This window comes from Cydia fagiglandana, chromosome Z, assembly GCF_963556715.1.
Source record: "Cydia fagiglandana chromosome Z, ilCydFagi1.1, whole genome shotgun sequence".
Classification (NCBI taxonomy): Eukaryota; Metazoa; Arthropoda; class Insecta; order Lepidoptera; family Tortricidae; genus Cydia; species Cydia fagiglandana.
In genome coordinates this window covers 30,163,643-30,186,228 of record NC_085959.1, presented here as the reverse complement: position 1 = coordinate 30,186,228, position 22,586 = coordinate 30,163,643, and the positions used below count along the sequence as shown (strand labels likewise).

Here is a 22,586-nt window from a genome sequence, read left to right as displayed (position 1 = left end):
TTAAAGATTAGATAATGAAGTAGGTACTTAATATATGTAGGAACTTTATTATATCAAAAGCATTTCAAATTACGATTTAAAGTAGCATTTATGTAGTAACACACTAAATAACTAGGTACCTGCTTCTGAACAGCAGGCGCGTAGGTAGGTAGTACATAAAATGCATAGTTCAGAAGTCTATCGTTTAACTTTTACATGGTGTGGATGATGAATGAGTCGCTGATCGCGCTATGTATGTTTTGCCGACCTGTGATTGTTCTTTTTGTGGCTCCATGTTCGTGGCCCGCGCGGCCGTTCGTATGAGTCGGAGTAATTCGGCCAGCCCGTTATTTCTAAGCACTAAGCGGAAGATTGTGCGTAAACTGCGTACTACCTATGCAATGTCACCTTCTAACGATTCAGCGTTCGTCGATACCATGTATTTCTCACGTGTTATCTTCCAAATTGTTGCATACTGTGTTTGTGCGGCCTACCCACGCTGTCATGCACATTGAATTAAAAGTAAATACTTATCCGGTACATAGCGAAATATAGAATAATTGTGAAACAAAAATGAGTCAACTAGGAAGCCATAACCTTCTTACTACTATAGATGCGCGTGTGCGGCGCAACCTTCAACAATTCATCATAAACACAACGCCGCAAGATACTCGTGTGACGTTGTCGATCATTTCTCTGCTGCTCTTAATAAGTATCCGATCCGATACATATGCTCCTACTAAGTCCATACATGTTCGCATACTCATCAGTCATCTTGCGACTATTCCCGTAACTATTCATCCGAGAGCCCACGAACCCGTTGTAACCTAGCCTGTCGGTACGGTGTCGATTTCCAAAATAGTAAGTTGGGTACACCTGTTGTACATTTATACAGTATACTTACCTATCGGTAGTACCTATACCGGTAACTATGAAACAAGTGGCATTTGCGGCCTCACTCCGTGTCTCAACCTTGTTCGCGGTTCTTGACAATGGTTCTTCAAATGTTAAGTTTTCTTGTATTTATAAATTTTATAATAAATAGATGTCGATTTTGATAATACTTAACATTGCATAAATTTATTTTCATTAAACCTGCTCGAAAAATACCTTATTTTATGCAAGTGTACTGAAGGACAAAGGCCTATCCTATATTGTTCCCGCGGAAGTTATAACTCCCTAGGGAGTATAGCTTTTTAGGGTTCCGTACCCAAAGGGTAAAACGGGACCCTATTACTAAGACTTCGCTGTCCGTCCGTCCGTCCGTCCGTCCGTCCGTCCGTCCGTCTGTCACCAGGCTGTATCTCACGAACCGTGATAGCTAGACAGTTGAAATTTTCACAGATGATGTATTTCTGTTGCCGCTATAACAACAAATACTAAAAACAGAATAAAATAAAGATTTAAATGGGGCTCCCATACAACAAACGTGATTTTTGACCAAAGTTAAGCAACGTCGGGAGGGGTCAGTACTTGGATGGGTGACCGTTTTCTTTTTGGTTTTTTTTTTTGCTTTATGGTACGGAACCCTTCGTGCGCGAGTCCGACTCGCACTTGCCCGGTTTTTTAATTATGCCATTTTTCATACGAATCATGTACTTAGGTTATAAGTAAAATACTTTGTTTCAAGTCAATACCGACGTTTACTAGGCAATTAAAATTTTTGTTTATTATGCTTAAAAATATTTAATTTCATTTTTTTAATAGGCGTTTAAAATATTTTTACACAATTTTCATGCATTGTCGCTGGCTACGGATGTCGTGAATATAATAGACTTTCGTACAATATACCACCTACCCCCCACGTTGCACAATGTTTGTACACTATTATACCGATCGCGTGAATGTTACAAAGTGAATGACATTAATGACGGGAGTACGAGCTAGTAACATAGACTAGGAATCCTCTAGACCGAGCATAGTCGCGCTACCCCCTCTGCCACGCATACGGTAATTCTACTCCATGTTCGAGTCGAAAGTGTCTTTGTGTGACGTCCGTGTCTTTGAACGGACCAATCACGGCACGGCATTTCGGTCACTTCGTCCTGCGCACCCCCGCATTTTTGGCATCATCCGTTGCATGAAACAATTGCTCTAAACTCGGTCTAGAGGATTCCTAATCTATGGCTAGTAATGAGATTTTTTTTCAACTTTGCTTTCTCGGGTCCTCATGATTGTGGGGCGTGACGACGAGTCTTTTTATTATATTATACATATTAACATTCGTGTATTTTTCATAATGTAATATAGTAAAATACTATCCTCTCCAGCTACTTATTACTATTTAATACGTATATGTAGGTAAAAATTATACTGAAATATGTATAAGGTTTTTATTTAATTCTACTTCTCATTTATAAATATGTACTTACGCAGAAAATTCTCGGTATTGTTGACGTCATGAAGAATTACCTCCAGTAATGTGACGTGGTATTTCCCCTGACGAGTGGGCGTTTATCGCTGCAGCAGCCGTGGTGCGTAATAAAACTAAAATCCAACAAACAACTAACTATTAGATATCTTTTTCACGCGTAAGCATCATAACAACACCACTTCCCACTGTTAAGCTCCAACAAATATCTATTAGGTATGACGTCGTTCCATCGCAAATAAACACGCTCGTTTCAAATGCGTAGTAGGTGGCGTAAATAACACACAAACAAAGCGATTGTCGGCATGCGAGAGAGTCATACTTGTGATTCTATTTAGAATTACTATCAAAAGTTCGAGCCTAAGCTTTTATTCATTGGGGTTAAGAGTATACGGCGAGAAATAAGGTCACCGGCGGGCCCGGAACCGAGCAACGGTATTGGTTACAAAATCTCGGCAAGAATTATTTTCACGTGCGCGCAGCGACGGCCTCGTACCGTTATCCGCGGTAGCGGCGCCGGCTCACAACATCAGCTAGTAATGGCGGCTTGTTCGCTGATAACTGCCACACCGTCATCTGATCTACCTGCGCGATCTTCCTCTTGGTCACTAGTTAATTTATTATTCTAGAACGTGCTACGCCTTTAGAAACATTACGAATATGTTTAATACAAAGCATTACATGTATTCATTAATAAGAGCAATTATGAAGCCATTGTAAAGTTAATGGTCAGTGACGCGGCAATCGCGTCGTCGGCCGCGGAACGTGAAAGTGCCGTTCACACCTGCCATGTGCATTTTCAAGCCCGCTTACGGGGGATTGAAGTAATTTAGCACGCCAATAGCGCAAGTGAAAACAAAATGACTAACTTGTCGCTCCAACTCACACCCGTAATGTTTAGTTTACCTATCTACCTGTTTACAGGTTTTACATACCTAACGAGAATAATTGTCGTTTTTTCGTCATTGTTTGTTTTTGCGTTTGTAGCGTTTCAGCTGAGATCCAGTAGTTATTTAGTATTCAACAGTAGTAGCGGCGTTTGCAATGTTTGCTACTTGCATCGATACAATACAAACATCGATATATTCATCAGCTCATCAGCTCCTACCAACGCCGAGTACCATGTGCCTTCACTATTCTTACTTCTGCTGCTTACAATCGCCGTCTGTAATCGTCCTAAGACTCCTAAGCCTCTGGCAGTAATTAAATGAAAAAATTCTTGTGTCGACATGAACAGAGAACACGGCGCAGACAATCGCACTACTCGACAACATTGTAATTAGTATTGCATTAATTACTTCGCCGGCGAAAGCAGTTCTGATTCATAAGCGAAATCATTAAGCATTTTCACATTTTCTGGCCTCTTAATATTTTGTCTTTGACAGTTAATTACCCAGATGTACACGTCGAATAGCGGGTGAATTTTAGAAAATGTTCATATTATCATCATTCATCATTCATCATATTACACATACATTTTCTAATCGGCGATCAGTTGAGAATGAGGCTGGCTCAAGATTGCGGCTTAGAATTCTTCTGCGAGCCCTATGTCCCTAATGAGGGCTAACAGGAATGCATCATCATCATCGGCACATATTGTGTAATATGAAATTGATTGAGGTTAACTTGTAAACATAGATTTTTTCACCCCATGCTTAAATCATAAATAATTTATTCGTTCACCATGCACAAAAATCACAGAATCATTTAAAACATTTGTTATGATTAGGTACACTGAAGTATAAACATTTTATAGTTCTAGTTATGCAGTAAATGTAACGGTAATTGCGATAGATACGTGATTTTTGCTGTAATGAATGCGTAAACGGAACCGGCGAACAGTAATCGGTCGTTTAAGAAACCATGGGAAGAGAAAACAGCAACGCCCCTGTCGGCGCGCGCGCACCGGCTCGCTCTTTCACACACCCCACACTTCACTGTCCGTGTAAATAGCTAAACTCTTTCTTTACAATCCCAGATACGTAACTAACATATAATTGGCCGGCCTAAGCAAAGCAGTGTCCTCTCCTCATAATATACCGGCTTTATATGTAATAAATAACTATTGTTTATTTTGAAGGAGAACTATTTATCCAATAGCCTTCTTATATCCTCCTAAAATAAAAACATCGTAAAATTATGTCAACATTGAAAGAACTAGACACATTTTACGTTTGTAGTACAACCCACTATAATAGTATTCATTACTTAGATAAATGGAAATAAAAGAGGCAACTGCCTTCCGATAGCTGGGCTCTATAGATCCGCTGGTAGTGTTATTAGATACAGAGCTCCTCAATCATTCGTTCGTAGTAAAAAACATGCTACCGAATAGTTGTTTAATTGTACCTGCTTAGAAATCATAGTCATAAAGAAAATTAGAAAAAAGCCTAGAATTAAAGTGTAGATACCTACTTATCTAGACACGCGGCAGCGTGTCAAGCCAAGTTCAAGCAAAGGAACTGGCTAGCCAGCGCCAAGTGTAATATTACACGAACCACTTGGTGCCACTTTTGACCCTTCTATAACTCAAAACATCTTTAACGTAAACACATAAAACTACGTGTGTTTAATTATATCCATAAGGACATCTAGAAGCCCAAATTTCATGAAGCTAGCTCAAACGGTTATAAAGATATGAAGGTCAAAAAGTCGTAAATTTTAAGACTGACTGACATACCTATAGTACCTAAACCTAACCTACTTCCAGATGACCTAGAAGGATGAAATTTGGAATCCAGCTCAGTTATTGTGTGAAAGCGTAGGAAAAAATCTAAAAATTAAAAAAAGTTATAAAATAGGGGGGGTCCCCATACAAAAAAACCCTTTTTTTATTGTGACTGACATATAAGTACCTAAACCTAACCTACTTCCAGATGACCTAGAAGGATGAAATTTGGAATGCAGCTCAGTTATTGTGTGAAAGCGTAGGAAAAAATCTAAAAATTAAAAAAAGTTATAAAATAGGGGGGGTCCCCATACAAAAAAACCATTTTTTATTGTGACTGACATATAAGTACCTAAACCTAACCTACTTCCAGATGACCTAGAAGGATGAAATTTGGAATCCAGCTCGGTTATTGTGTGTAAGCGTAGGAAAAAATCTAAAAACAAAAAAAAGTTAATAAATAGGGGGGGTTCCCATACAAATTTCTTTTTTATTGTGACTGACATATAGTACCTAAACCTAACCTACTTCCAGATGACCTAGAAGGATGAAATTTGGAATCCAGCTCGGTAATTGTGTGTAAGCGTAGGAAAAAATCTAAAAATAAAAAAAGTTAAAAAATAGGGGGGGTCCCCATACAAAAAACCTGTAATACGCGCTAAACAACCGGCCAACGGTGTGTCGTTGGCGGCGCGCCGCACCACATAATTAATACAAAGAACAGAAGTAAAAAACATGCAGCGGAAACACAAGAAAAAACATTAAATCTCAATACCTGCCTAGTTTTCTTTACAAAAAGTATTGATATCCCATCAAAAACATAAATGTAAAAAAGGAGAGCCAAGTTCAATACAAAAATTATGCTTGGCTGTGGGGTTCGCCGCAAAAAGAATGGAGATTTAAATGAGTGCCAAGTTCTATGCAAAATCCAAATATGTATTTATAGGAACAAAATAACATTATAAACAAGTATTAAACTCTATTTCTTTGCTTTATTGGATACCTATAACAATTGCTGTTATTTACAAAAAAATTTGAGATCTTAAAGTAGGTTAGATTTGGCTTGGCCAGTTTTTATCAGAATTACAAAATATATATGTTGAATAACTTTATAAAATGACTGATGTAATGAAAACTGGCCAAGTCAAATCTAACCTGCTTTAAGATCTCGCATTTTTTTTAAATATCAGCAATTGTTATAGGTATCCAATAAAGCAAAGAAATAGAGTTTAATACTTGTTTATAATGTTATTTTGTTCCTATAAATACATATTTGGATTTTGCATAGAACTTGGCACTCATTTAAATCTCCATTCTTTTTGCGGCGAACCCCACAGCCAAGCATAATTTTTGTATTGAACTTGGCTCTCCTTTTTTACATTTATGTTTTTGATGGGATTAGACCTACCTTAACAGCGTAACGCGCCGTCTCGCGTCTGCTACCTACAAGCTACGAGGACAAGCCTTAACCCCCTTCGTACGAGGCCTAATAAACACCTACTACTGTCTCCCTTTGAATATGTATTAGTAAGTCGGGTCACGTAAGACACTTATTTTATCTTTTAAAGAAAACATAACCCCATCGTGGTACAATATTATCTGTCTTCCTTGTAACATCTTATTCGACTAATGCAATGACCTACATTCGTCACCAAAAACAGTGAGATGATTGACCATTTAATGATGCCAAAGTACCGTTGCGAATTAAAAAAAACACAAGTTTGTCGCCGCACGGGCGCTGTTGAGGCCACGACCAATACGTCTGCGTCACATGCACTTGCTTACCGCGTTGTTTCGGCGTAATCCCGCTTGTTCTACATTAGGTGCACGAGCGGCCGTCCGCCTCATCGTTAACCGAATCCGAATCACTTGATGGGATGATGGGCCTTGAATGAAACATGATTTATTTTCGTCCAGGTTATTGTTAAAGCCCTCCTATAAAACATCGTCGGAGGCGAGGTCGACCCTTTGTGGGTTACCTCATTGCACTCGCCTTGAAATAGTTACATAATTTATTTCTATTTTCTTTGTTGCCTATAAAATCTAGCTATATCTAGGTTTACTTATGGGGTCCAAATTACTCCAAATGTTAATAGATCTATATTAAGAACCGATTTTTATATTCTTTATAATTTAATATGAAACCGGATAGTTATTTGGCTTGAAGCGTTAATAGTCATGAGTGTCGAGTTGTCGACGACACGGCTGACTCAGCGGCGCAAAATAACTTGTTTTCAGGTTTGGCTTAACATTTACCAATCGTACCTACACACAACCGTTACTGCGTGTGCGTAGGCGTAAATTGCCAACTCATACGAACCGTGTGAGATCAGGATCAGGAATAGTTATCTTCGGGCTTTGAAATAACGGTTAGCATCAGTGTTTTTGATTGAATGAGAACCGCAATGGATGTTTGTAAACATCGAAGCGGAGGAAGTTCAAGTCATAATCCGAAGAGGAACACGAACGCGGGGCGCGACACGGCCGTGCTGACGCGCTGACACGCTAACCCACTGACCCAGAAACGCTGATACTGATATTGAACCAGCGACGCACACCGCCTCTACTCGCCACTCGGCCTCCACTTGGCGAACATATTAAAACGCCTAAAATACACTCATTAACAATGCCAACATTTTTTACAAAATGTTCAAATTCGTTTTCAGCCGATACTAATTGGTTTTATAAATTTTGTGAAACTTGATATCACAATTAAAATAATAAATTATAAATTTATAAATTATAAATTAGGTGAATTAGAATATTCGTATTCGTTGCATCGCTAATAAGTAATAACAATATAGTAAGAACTACTACGTCAATTAATCCCACTTAATTTACAGTTACGTATAAAAATGACTAAAGCAGAAGGTCGTTTTGAAATGTTAAGACCGGCAGCAGAGGTCGGCCCTCATCGCCCGAGGTGCTGAGGCGCCCGGCGGCCGTGACTACTGAGAAATGCTAGGCTAATGTCAATGGAAAGTTGTAGAGACGCGTCGCAAGGCAGGTCAGCCGCAAACGGTGTTACCGGCGACCTGCATTCGTCCTACTCGTAAACCTTATAGAATTATCCATCCTTTATCAAGTGGCAACTCTGGGCGCGGTAGGTCACAATCCGCTTTTGGGTCAGACTGGGTCATGACGCCTGCGTGTTACGTTGGCTTCCACGAATGTGCCTCTATAAGCAAGATTAGAGAGGCAAGTAGATCTACTACGTCTCAGCATCTCAAGGCGACACGCTCAACGGAGGGTACCGCGACCATTTAACTTCGAAGATCGACTATCTACGTCTCTATTGTTCGAATAGTAACGGAGCGACAGAGACGGACAGTTTCTATCGTTCTTGCGTTATTCGAGCAACAGCCAACGATATTCATATTTCGATGTTTGCAGTAGCACTCTCCAGGCGCTCACTTTTCTAAGCGCAAAGCGAAAACGATACGATTATGGCATCACGCCGAGCGATGTGTCGAAACGTTGATCTGGCGTCCTTGCGCAGATTTCACGACGAATTACGTAATTATTATAACGTGACGAATTACGCTCCCCGCGCTGCAGATCAAATGCGATAGATATAGTTATGACTTTGTACTGATCACGGAAAAAGGAAAACGCGCGCCGCGGTACTGATAAATATATTGTATAACGGAACTCTAAATAATGAATGCTAACATAACAAGCATCGCCGTGTTTTAATATATATGTATATACATATTATACAAAACAAATTTTAGCTATGTACAGTTCGCATTCGCATAACTGTTAGATACTAATACATATGTATTATAAAATCAGTCAGTGCAGATTCCTACGTGGAATATTACGTCACATACTTACGTCTTATTTTTATCCTGTTGTATATATCTAACGTGCGATTAGTTTTTAGTTAACATCCCGGCACGACACGACGTAGGCAACCGATCTATTCTGACGAGCGAAAGGCACAGCGAGTGGGCGGCCGGCATTTTATTCATGACGTCATCAGCACACGAGCTCGTGCCTACGCAAAATTGCCGGTGACGTAGTTCATTCCTGGAATTGCTAAAAGATCGGAATGCTTTTGGCGTAAAACGTAGTTTCTTATTTTTTTCAGTCCTCTCTTTTTTTTGTAGTTTACGTTTGGTAAGTAACAACGTAGTTGAATAAATTGAGGTTTATTGAAAAAAAAAACTTGGTCTGTGATAACGACACCACTATTAAACCGATTCATCAACGACGTTGATATATTTGCCGATTTAAAGTAGAACATCACTACTATCATGATAAATAAGGAAGCATCGGAATAACGGGATGGGGACATAGGATTTCATCTGCGTGGAATTCAGCGATTAAAACATCTACCGTCAAACCATCACATGTCGTGAGTTTTATTCGCCGGCCGACAAGCGCCTCTAGCGTAGAAATGAATAATCAAGGCCAAGTGCGAACTGCGAATAGTTCGAATACCCGTCTTCGTCAGTCATGCTGGTATCATCAGGACAGGATAATAAATAAACTTAAGTTTACCTCGTGTTTAATAGAAATATTTATAGGACGGGTAGTAGTACTGTGGTAAAAACAAATCTTCCGCTCGACACTGAAATATAATTTGTGACACTTCTCTGCACACGCAAAACGCGATTACACCCACTATAGTTATAGTCTTGAACCGGCTTTAACACCACGGTTGACATACCGTACACGGCGGGAAGAAGTTGACAACTCGAGACACAAAATTGAAGATATTTTAACCTTACGTAATTCTATTTATTAATACATTTATTGATATAAAAACATATTTAAGTTACAAATGAACTTTCTATTTTAAGTTCAAATTTCTTCAATTTTATATCTCGAGTTATCAACTTCTTCCCGCCGTGTACCGAATGTAAATATGTACTAGGCAATTCGAAACCGAAATAGATGACGGTTGCTGGCCAGAGCGCTGCATAGTGCATAAGTAAAGCGGGACGCGGAGCTCCGCACGGCCCGCACCCGCGCCGCGCCGCCCTGTCCCGCGCCATTAGCCCGCACGCCAACTAGGCCGCCCGGCTTCCTGCCTGCAATCGATGACACCGACCTACTCGCCGACATATCCTAATATTGTCATGAACGACATAACCAATTCGAGGAAAGAGGTTTTTCCTTATTCACACAATAACAAGTCAAACTCATTACGTCGGACATTTCCAATCGCAATTTTAGACGCGTGACAAGTACGGCTGCAGGGCACGAATAATTCTAACGTCACCTGGTTGAGCTGAGAATAAAATAGGTGTTTCAAGGCGAATTGTTTTAATAAAAACGCTTGGAACGTTTTACCGTGCATTGAAAGTAGGTCACAGAATTTCGGGCAAGGTTGGCGCTTGCAGCAGCGCGCAGCGGCCTCTGCGCCCGCTCGGCGCGGCGCGGCGTTTGCGTGCCCTGCTTCGCTTGCATCCGCTTTACAACGTTTTTATTCACTAATCGCACAAGGTCGCGGGGCTAATTCAATAGCCTTCCATGTACGTGAACTAAGCGGGTTCTGTCGAACAAGATATCAATGCCTTGGCAGCCTGACACGAATATTAAAAGTTGACTAGAGCATAAATTAATTTACATGTCATACTCGTCTCTAATTAATCAATCGCAAGTTCATTGCTACAGTAGTTTAAACTTAATGTACATCATTATTAATTAGGTTATTACAGTGCAAATTAAAATATAATTTCATAGTAATCCCAAGATACCTAGGATAATACACGATAGACAATACAGATAAGATATTCTTTGTTGTACACCTAATAAAAATTGATGACCAGAAAAAATTTATTTACACATAAAGGCAAACAACGGGCGATCTTACCTTTAGATAACGATATCTTCCAGAAAATGTATTTATTTCGTTGCTAGTATTGGTTCATAAATCGCAGGGCAGGGTACGCATAGCAGGACGGAAGGGAGCGGCACTATTCTACCTATTTATATACCCACGTCAGTACAATACGCCGATTGTCAGTGGGTACCATAGGAGGCAATGAATTGACCTATTTACTAGAGCGCGAGCGCTCGCAGACGGCCAAAGTGCTCTGTTCGTACATGCGCGAGTACCTACGTGACGTGACCGCAGCTTCCAAATCCAAATGGCCATTAGTTACACGAATACTAACAATCACTTCTTGTAGATATTCCGTAACTTATACAATGCGGTATGCACGGAATTTAGATAGGTGATCATAAAATTTCCGAAAAACGGGCGTCGTTTCTGTAGACAAGTCCGTTTATTTTATGATGTCCCATGGAAAGTGGCATAACTAACTAAAGTTTTTGATCCATGTAAGTACATGATGTAAAAGGCGAGGTACGATACCTGAATATATTTTGGGTTTTGTTATGTTACTATATTCTGTATCGATGCATTAATTGATTATTTAACTGCTTGGGGGCAGGTGGAACTTTCCAAGCGCGGTACGCTCGCGGATCACTTAAAGAAACAGCCGCTCCCTCAGCTCAGATTAGGCCATTGCCGTTGCTGCGTTGGTAAAGTCACAACACTGTCCTCGAATTCGCATAATTTTATCAGTCGCCGTAGGTAGTCTATTGTTTTTCAACTACAAAGTGGACGCATAATGAATTCCGTCCAAAGGGCATTGTCCTGCCGTAGCGCGATATCCCGTCTGGCCATACTGACTTTTGATAAGCTTGTATCTATTCTGAATTTTACAATAGGTAAACTAGATTAAGTAATGGCGTTTCTTACAGCGCAAAACTTATCCTTTATTAGGACCTCCTAGTCTTTCTACCAATATAAATGTTATCCAACTACTTACAAATAAAAATAATGATGACGGAATTATACACGGATAATCTGTAAAACGGATTTATATCTGGGTATAAGCTAAATTGCGAATTTACTATTAAAAATACGCCTATTAGCGGGATGTGTTCCAAAACGTTTCCACTTATGAAACGCAGAAAAGACGATTTACTAATCATATATACATATTTAAATATGAAGTTCACAAGAGTTTACCAAGTAAACTCTAATTTTTTTTTCTCATTTATGACATAAACAAATGTAAGCATGAACAAATTTAAAACATAATAAAGAATTACTTTGTAACAGGTGTCCATTGTCATCACTTATAAGTCATATATAACTAGGACTTTACGTTGGCTTAAAACGGTTTCATTCTGAAGGGGTATTTGGTTGAATTGAATTGTAAATAGCTACCTGTAACAAACGGGCACCTTCATTGAATTGTAGCTTTGTTTGTAGCGAGTCAGGTACTGGATGCGCAACCCAATTTTTTTTTTAATGGATATACATACGATACCATTTAAACTGTTTTATAACCTTTAACTCAGCTTAGGTGTAAGTACCTATTCCGGTTATTTAATTTTATTAAAACTAACTACGGTTAATGACGCACGGGTCGGGTAAACAAGGGAATGAGGGTCAACGCAGTGTAACATGTAAACTTATTGCAAGCGTCGATAATCTGATTTGCGCAGCGCCAACATGGATGAGCAGTAGAGCGCGCCGAACTTTCGCAACCCGAGATACCAACTAAATCACCGGCTCAGCTACATTGTTTCCACGAGTCACCGCTCCTCGCATCGCGCACTCGACGATGCCCGGTTAATATGTACGGCTAGCGTGTACGCGCAACCGACACCTCGCATCCAAGATACTACCTACCTACCCACTGCGTAACGCCCGCCGCATCGATGGCCGATTTCAAATTCTGCAATAACTAATACTATACTGAAGTATACTGCATTATACACGTACATTTTACAATGTTGCGAATGGTCGAAAACATAAAAGTACATAAACCATGGACATTAATCAGTCTTAAAACAATCACAAAGTCTAAGAAGTGTATTTCAGTGTTATCATGTCAAAGTCACTCAGTGACTTTCACTGGCATTTAAAAGCGTCTAAGTTTCGCCATCAAATAGCAATTGTGCAACCGCTGTCACTTTTACATAACGCGATGGCAAGCGGCCGCCGCGCACTGGTGACGGCGTTTGCACTACGGCAGATGTGCTTGTTCTATGTTTAGTTTAGAGATTCAAAAACATGACCATGTACCCTCCTGTAATACTCGTAATCTAAATAAACAAGGTCTAAACAAGACATGAAAAGTACCAAAACGTAATATTGAATACCACATTAACGATTCACACATGAAACATTTCTTTAATTTGTTTATGAGCGATTGCCACTAGAAGGCAGTGTGTAGAGTCCACAACTCGCACGAAATCACGTAAAAGTGAAAGTATGATGTGATCAACGGCCGCTTGTGAGTTGCGGGCGCGCCTGCGTCACCACAACCGTCGCGGGAAAACCAATCACTTCGATACCGCTACATTGAGATTCCTAAGCGTTAACAATCCTTTGGCTTTGGTCAATACTTCCATATCCATACTTTATTAATATTATAAATGCGAAAGTATGAATGTCCTTCTGTCTGTTACCTCTTCACGCTTAAACCGCTGAACGAATTTAGTTTAAATTTGGCGTAGAGATTGTTTCCCGGGGAAGGACATACGATAGATTTTATGTCGGAAGTCATTCCTAAAGGGAGTGAAAAGTGGGGTGGCAAACCAGGCACTATATTCTTACTTAAAATGCTGGAACTAATTCCACGCAGACGAATTCGCGGGCAAAAGCTAGTATAGTTATTATGTCACATCACTTTTTGGTATACTTTAACAAAATTAATTAGTTTAATTTTGCGATAGTAATCAAACTTTGCACATACAATGACATAATATATCTACACTGAGAGAAAATCATCACCAGGAATTTTAAAAAACAGTTCTGTACTGGGGGAAAAAATGAAGTTTTAGTAATAATTATGGACGTTTCACTATTTCTGTAAAGTTTATTTATTTCTACAAACAGCTCAGTAATCCCAAATCTAATTTCAACAAAAACATAATAGAAATTGCAAGAACTAATAGAAATTGCAAAAGTCAATTTGTTCCTATTAGTTGACTCTCCTTGTCCCGGATTAAGTTTATTTTTGTAATTCTAAGTGTGTTTTTGTTAGTCTTTTCTCTCAGTGTAGTCCTGTAATTACATAGTTTATATAGCTCCAGTTTATAAAAAAACGAAATAGAGTAAAAACAAGTCTTGTATAAAAAACTTAAGTACACTGTATTTATTTAACTATGGTACCTGAAGTGCTACATAAACTAATTACAGGACTAGATATACCTATCTTATTGTAAACTAAGTAAGTAATCTAGTTGGTCGTTTTAAAATGGGAGCGTAACCGTTTGTATGGAGATTATGGAGAACCGAGCTTGCTGGGGACTCTTAAGAGCCAACAGGAGTGGTCATTTCTCCATACAAACGTACCCGACTGTTTCCTCCGTGGGTTTTGATGCTAGAGCAATGATTTTTTCAACACAGATTAATATTGTCAATATCTGTCTCGGACCGTTTTGCTTTTTTTGTAATTTTTGTTTTTTAAGGCGCTAGAGCCCTACAAAAATTGCCAAAATGGCCTCATTGACTATGCCACAATGAGAGGCGTAGTATTCAAAACTGATATCAACTAGCCAAAACGGTCCGACACAGATAATTTCATAATCATTTAAAGCCTATTTTTTATTCCGTAGACTTTTTGACATTTCCTAGTCTGAACATAAAATATCATTTCATAGTATGAAATGTCATTTTAGTCTACCGAATGAAAAAATAGGTTTTATATTTCCAAATTTGGTTACGATTGGTTAAGTTTTGGAGGAGGAAACAGTCGAGTACGAAACCTCGATTTTGGAGATTTTTACGCAGGATTTTTCGCCTTGTCCTTATCGCACTAGTTTTAGAAGCCGCTTCCGTTAGCGATTTACCTAAAATATTTAAAACTCAGCTCCTATTCCGTCTTAAGCTTGCTTTAAACAAACAAATTGGGGTTAAAGAGATTGCTCGTTAGTATATCAAGCGTGCCCGAATTGGCGCCGCCAAGTCCGTCAACACAGAAATGGGAAGATACTACAAATATAAGCTACACTTAATACCCACACAACCACACGTCACAATGACGAACAATGAAACTTGTCCTCGACGCTCGCGCTCAATTGTATCGTGTCAATCGCGCAACCAGCGCAGCGCCTAGAAGAAGGAAGCGCACGAACGTAAACGCAACCAATGTCAACACAGCACTCGGCCCAGCGCGCTTGATTGACCGAGTAGCGAGGTGACCGCGATTCTTGCACCATTTATCTACGCGTGTGACTTGTACACCAACATACATACCTACACATGGCTCATACTTCCTGTTGTAGATCGTATTGATACCATTACAGTTGTCCTTAAATGTACGTATTTAGAAAACCGGTCTTTCTAACCTTTACAATGCGTATCATAATACGAATACTACATACATATAATAAAAGAATCATGCGAAAAAAATACTACATAATGGTCAATTACGCCGTACAACTTTGCTCAACAATTTCATGTCAAAAACTTTTCTCTTCCCTGATACAAGTCCCTGATAGTGATTAATATTTTTTTAATAGGAAACGAACATTCTTTGGTAGAAATGGTAAGAAATATTCCATGCATATATTATACAAGAGTAATGTGCGTACTCATAGTAGAGGTTGAACATTGCGAGGTCATATATTCGACGTAGGTGTTGAGTTCGTGACCCAGTCGAGTCGGTCCCGCTCTACTTCTGGCAAGCCCGGTCGTGACGTCACAACCACCCAACAACGGGCCGACAGAAGGTCGGCCGTATTGATCTCTCGTCCACACCCACTGTGCTGCAGTATATGCTCATAGTTATTTTCCCGATTCTGGCTAGGGATTTTACATAGGGACAGCTAGCAAAACTATTAGCACCCCTGCATATGTATACAGGGATGCTAAGCTAATTTTACTGACTTTACAATTATATCATACATACGTCACTTTTTCATACAAGTTTAAATGCATATATTGTTTATTTATCCACAGGCGCCCATCGAGCTAAAGAAAAGACTTGATGAAATAAGACTGCTAGAGTCCCGAAAATCTGCAAGGCTCGCTGACGTGGACACAGACTTCGCCAGACTGGCAGACATGGCCAGTGGTGACCGCCGCCGTGCCTCCGCCACCATCGAAGTGCCTGCTCATCATATGCAAGGGTGAGTGTACAGCAGTGTTGGCCGAACGTTAATTGCAATTGACCATTAACAAGTACTAATTGAACCGTAACCGGTAACGGACGGTTACAGTTCAATTTGTACTGGTTAATGATCAAGAATATTCAAATGCATTACCGTTTCGGCCAACACTGGTGTATATAGTACATAATTTTAGAAACCAACACATGTTCATGTTCCATCAGTCTAATAAATACAGAACAGACACTTTCAACACGTCGAATCTCATTCCAGGTGGCATAATTAACAAAATAACGCCGGTTCTATTTTACCTTGTGTCACTGGGTTACCTCGCCGCTAGTTGCGAAGAAGGTCGTGGCATTTCTAATGCATTCGACAACATGCAAAACCTCGACAAGATCTAAACATCCATGAACACGAAACTGAACGCTTTTATGCAATAAATGAGTTACTAGACCCATGTCGAACCGGCTATTCATTGTATAAAGATGTTTGATCTGCTTCTGGTAATCTGACGAAAACCCTCTTCCTCTAGGTAACGCAAATAGGTAGACCTATTTAACGCGCCGCCTTGTATTGTGCCGTGTTTACTAAATGGCATACAAATGTGCAGCGATGAAGTAAGGACAAGCGCGGCGAGTGTTTCGAAATCTTCGCCAAGCACGTTAGAAACTGGATGGAAGTGTTAGCACGGAGTACGGGCGTGTCCTTGTCACACTTGCCTACATTCTGCGGCCGACTACCGCCTCCCGCGCCGCGTTCTCCCCTGCCTTCATGCCAGAGAGGGACAGACAATGCAACTTTGTTGACAACTATTATCAATTGCGTAGGCGACTCTACCTATGGGACACCCATTGATATCTTTAATTTTTTTTAAATCATAGACGTCATCTCGCGTAAAATCGATCACAAATAGTCACAGCGAAAACCTTGCTAAATCTTCATTGTACACTTTTACAAAAGATGAAGCGCATCGGTAACAAACCGGAACAGACGACGTCAAATGGTGTTGAAGCCGCTGCGACGTGACTACACCGCAGTTTCACTTTTTATCGTGAGCGCAGTGAGAGGCGAGACCTCCACTCGCAGTTCAAATTTCGCAACGAGCACCGTAACAAACAGGCACAGGCCTAATCTACACAGATATCGCTCTACTCAGCACACCCCTCCCTATGTCTACCCCTCAACTGCCTGAAAGTCGACTTCAATCACGTTGTAAATAAGATTCCGGATACAGCAACACAAGTATGTAGGTAGAAAATATTAAAATCAGGGGTGTTATCTATCTAATACCTTTAAACGAGCAATTCTTGTTTACTTATTTATTAATTTATATGTAAGTATATATATTTTGGGGATCTCGGAAACGGCTCTAAGGATTTCGATGAAATTTGCTATATGGGTGTTTTCGGGGGCGATAAATTGATCTAGCTAGGTTTAATCTCTGGGAAAACGCGCATTTTTGAGTTTTTATATGTTTTCCGAACAAAGCTCGGTCTCCCAGATAATACATACAGGTAAGGTAGTGTTTTATTTCGTAGTGACAAATTTTAAAGTTATAGAAGGTCGGGTATAGCACTTCCACTTGATATTACCGTAAAAGCCAGTGGTTGGTATTTAGTGTGAAGGCAGTGATAAAACTTGTTCGTATGACCTCTCAATAAGTTCACTACACTACTTACTTAAGAAAATATAGGGATAAACAATAAGATTATAGATTGTTGCTGTATTCTCTGACTCAAACTCATTTTAAGAAAGTTCGTCGAATTTATAGATTCTATTTGAGATAGGAACCAATTTGGTGATTACCCGACCGGCCAACCGGCCGTATAAAAGAGAAAGTTTTTGAACAGTAGTTTATTTTTTTATCTTAAATGTACTCCAAGCTTATTGGGAAATAAATTATCAGTTAAACTTTTACATTTCAAAGAGATCGGAGAGGTCAAGGAGCTACAGATGTTATGACTTAGATTTAATTATTGTCAGAGAAAACAATACGTATGCTGAATGACACGATTTGATAAACTAATTTAAAGATGGCGGCGGTTTCGGTTGGCACTTGGCGCGGCCTTCGTGTGACACGGTGACCTAGTTTCGAAATGGAACGCCACACTAGCGCAACTCGCAGCACCTAACCTACGTACTGCACCGCCGCGCCGCGCCGTGCGTCCTCGACGTCGCCCGTTCCCCTCATACGTGCCTTAACAACGTACCCAGTCCCACAAAATTCATTTTAAATAAAACTTCACTGTACTCTATCAAAATTTGCAAAATTATACTGTTTTCTAAGTTATACGGTTACTCGTACTTATAAGTAATAAAATGAGCATATAAAATACGATATTGAAAAGAAATTTCTATTACTTGAGAGGGTCATGCAAAAAAATAGTACATTATTGTCGAGGCTCGGAAGTAGTTACTTGCAGGCTGAGGATTCGTTTTAAACGGACGACCTTGGGAGTCCGTTTAATTGAATCCGAAGCCAGCAAGTAGCCTTCCAGCCGAGTCATATATAGTGCTTTTCTCAAAAATGGTGCAAGAAATATAAATATCACAGAAATATTATACAAAAGCAACTTTCTTACGTATACATTTTCACAGAAAAAAGCCATTGCCGCTTTTTTATTTTTTTAAGTAAAAAATAGAAGTGTATTTTTCTGCCGAAAATACGCCAACCTATTTGAGACAGCTAAATAGTCGCGGTACTAATCATCTGTTTGGCTGTTGAATGGGCCTGTGCCTTCATTTCATATGGCCATTTCAACTTTTAAAAAGTTTGGAACTCGACAAATAATGGAATTTGTATGCAACATTGCAGTCTCGATTTTGAGACTGCAATGTTTTTAACTTTTTAATTTTTGACTGACCATAAACTACGCGCTTCGCGACCTATTTTTTAGACGGCAAAGTCGACTTTGCCGTCCATTTTTGAGAAAAAATACTTTTTCTCCAATATGCTCGGAAATGTTCACCTTACTGTAGCAAAAATAGTACGGGAAGTTCTTCGTTAATGTCAAACTCTAACTAAAAAACATCAAACTATCGCTGTCCTGTTCTAGCGGACGGGAAGTAAAAAAACACTACAGTAATAACTTATTACTGTAGTGTTTTTTACTTTTTAATAATAAAAAACGCAAACAGCCAATTATTATTGCCGCGAGCCGCTTCTACACGACCCGATCAGCTATCATTTCACGTGTATGATCGTGCGAATACTGCTTAATAAAATCAAAGATTATTTTGATACTTTTTTAAATCTCATCCGTGCTCATAAAGCTTACATAGTTTGTCAAAGGACTTTCTCATTTCAAACATAGACAAAGAGAATCATACTATCTTTGTCTTACACTAGTACAACACCCAAAAGAAAAGGATGGGTGTAGTTTTCCTGGTTCTTACTGACTGAAAAGTTGGTTTGACAAACTATATTGCGCAATTATATTGAATGAACGAATATTGAATGGTACTGAATGGCAGAATAAGTTTGTGCCTTTAACTTTTAAAAATTAATTAAAGAGGGAAATTGTTTTTGACATTTTGGATGTGAAGGTTTGATTTGAGTGATGCTTGATGCTTAAATAATAATTATTTTAGCTTATTTCCTCGCATGTTTGGAGAAAAGCACTATATATGCCTCGGCAGGAATAGCAATTCGTGGATTCGTCTTCTTTGTCGGACTCCGCTTCGCGTCGTCCGACAAAATCGAAACTCATCCACGAATTGCCCTTTCCCGGCCTCTGCAATAATGTACTATATACTCATTTGTTTCATACGAACATACTAGTGCAGCGTCGAGCAAACTTCTACCTTATGCATTACGATATGACCACAAAAAAGCATCAAAGATATTTTGAACAAAAAAGTTCAAATTCTACAAAAATGTCACAATTTTCGATAATTTTGCGTGTTCGAGTGCAACAGTTTTCAATTCGTTTGCTGATTCGTAGCTGATTCTAAAAGACGTCAGAGGAGCCTTGAAGATGAGGCTAAGACAGGGCTACCACCAACCGCAGTTACTCATAAAAATGTGCATGCTGTGGAAAAAGACATTCGTGAGAACCGACGAATAACATACAGCAGTAGAGCTTAAGCGAGAACTGGTCATTGGATCAGCAGCATGAGATGCAAACTATTAACAGCCGTATTCATAAACAGTTAGAGCATTGATCATCAGTTGATGATAACCGGATGTCACAAAATGTGATTCATAAACACTTTTTAGCGCTAAACAGTTGATCATCTCTTTATTAAATCCTCGGAAAGTTACGGAGCCGTGGACCCTTCTTTATCTGCTTATTATCCCTAAAATACAAGATGGCGGTCACAAAACAGCTGATTTTGACAAGACAGCATTTCACAAATTAGTTCAAACGTCGATGAGACTTGTATCGTAATTTAGTGATTTGGGTGTTCTTTTTGTTTAAAAAACCTCTAAATTTAATAAATGAGTGGTTTAATATGTGTAAATAAGGAGATAAACCATTACATACCTAGATATAGTGCGCAAATAGCGGGAAACCTGGATATTGCGCCTTTGCTAGGAGTTGTTTGCATGATTGTGTGTCGCATCAATCAAGATGCAAGCAATTTATGCGATACGAGCTGTTATACATAAGACTAGACTTCACGACTGGGGCACCGGCGTCGGATAAAGCACCTCACCAACCTATATACCTGTCATTAAAGAATGAAAACTTCTACAGCGCAAAGAAGTGAGTATACCTACTTTTCTTACATACTCATTACCTGCCATAAAACGTTGATTTATTATAAGATCACGGTATTCTCAAGCTCTAACTAAAAGGTATTAATTGCGCACATAGTACATAGGACCCTGTAAGGCCACTCACAGCAATACTGAAGATACTTAATTGAAGAATATGGGCAGGTATATAGGTACCTTTGTTGTGGGACATATCATATTCCAATTTGTAGGTATCATTATCACTAAAATATAATATACCTATCAAAATAAACTATGCCAACTACTTTGGTTGGATTTCTATGCACTGTTAACGCTGCCACTGCACTGAATGCTGAGTTTTGTGTTGAAGTCCACACTGAGCAGAGTTAATTTTTGACATTGTGATAGATAAATAAAACAAGTTCATGTATTTTAAACTGATATTTTTATTATAACATATCAACATATTGCATGTGTTAATTTAGGGAAATTAAACAACCCACTTAAATAAAACAATTTTATTACATTTTACAATCATCAAACTAGTTAATATTTTTTTCTTTATTTCAGTACAACCAACTTCATTTGCTGGCTGGTTAGATGCCAGAACAGTGTGGCCACCGAATTGTGTAGCCAGCTCCGGACAATAGCTGATGATGGAATACTCGCAACCTGAAAAGAACACTGTTTCAATTAATATATTCATTGAATCAACCTATATCATCTTTTATTTTTAGTTTATTTGCAACATCCTAATGGATATGGCGATATGGAATAATTTCCATATTGTTGCAACAACATGTTGTGGTAACTATAGGGAATAAAGGATGACTCATGTTAGACCGGGCCGTGTCCGGGCCGGAGCTTCCGGAGCATAGTTTTCTATGGAAAGCATCACGTGATCGCCTGTCATGTCATATAAAAATAAGCCCCAGAAGCTCCGGCCCGGACACGGCCCGGTATATCGCGAGTCATCCTTAATGGATCTCCATCCAGGCAGAGATTCTATTGTTGTTTGTCAATACCATAGCTATCTCACAGCAAAACTTAAGAATTACATACATGTCTGTTTTGTTCATAGTTACATACTAGTACTTGTACCTAGCGTACCTACACTGTTTCTTACCGGCAATTGTAGTTTGAATAAATGAAATTATACAATAATAACAAAGTTATGAATTGAAATTCTAATATACTTTTAAACAAATAATTAACCTACACAGGTGTGTTATGATTGATAAGAACATTATGTAAAAATCATATTGATATCTATGTTGGTTTTAAATTACATAACCTACCAACAGCGACACTCCTGTGAATAATGAACATTTCTGCCTCATTATGAATTGTGCAGTTTGCCTTTTAATGCGGCTATTGGCTGAGATGTTTCACTGCAAACATTGTCACTGTCTAGTTGCATATATAAGCGCTTAACTCTGCGCCCAAGCCAAACAAAAAAGGTTTGAAGATAAATCGCCACTTCACTGATAAATTGGTTCCATCGTGGTTGGTTAAGTATGTTATCCACTAATTCTAATTATAAACAGCTCCTAACTAGCTTAGTTAGCTCTGCTCTTCTAGAAAACACCGATAGTAAGTCAAATGAAATGTCAAATTAAAAATGAAGAGGCCGTAATTTTTTGGGTGTCGAGTGTATGTTCATGAAAATACTACCACATTTTACGTTAAGTAATGAATAAAACGTGGAAAGAGAGGAGGGAGGCCTTTGCCCAGCAGTGGGACACTCTAGGCTCATATAAAATATAAAAATGAATAACCAAACCTTGCTCACCTGA

At 39.1% G+C, this 22,586-nt stretch overlaps 1 protein-coding gene across 1 annotated transcript in view; it reads left to right on the top strand.

The window, feature by feature from the left end:
• Positions 1 to 22,586, top strand: part of LOC134678891 (zinc finger protein 395) — a 66,711-nt gene that overhangs the window by 4,687 nt on the left and 39,438 nt on the right. The window contains exon 2 of the mRNA XM_063537636.1: positions 15,958 to 16,127. Within this exon, the coding sequence (XP_063393706.1) occupies positions 15,958 to 16,127 (170 nt within the window). The remainder of the gene's footprint in view (positions 1 to 15,957; positions 16,128 to 22,586) is intronic.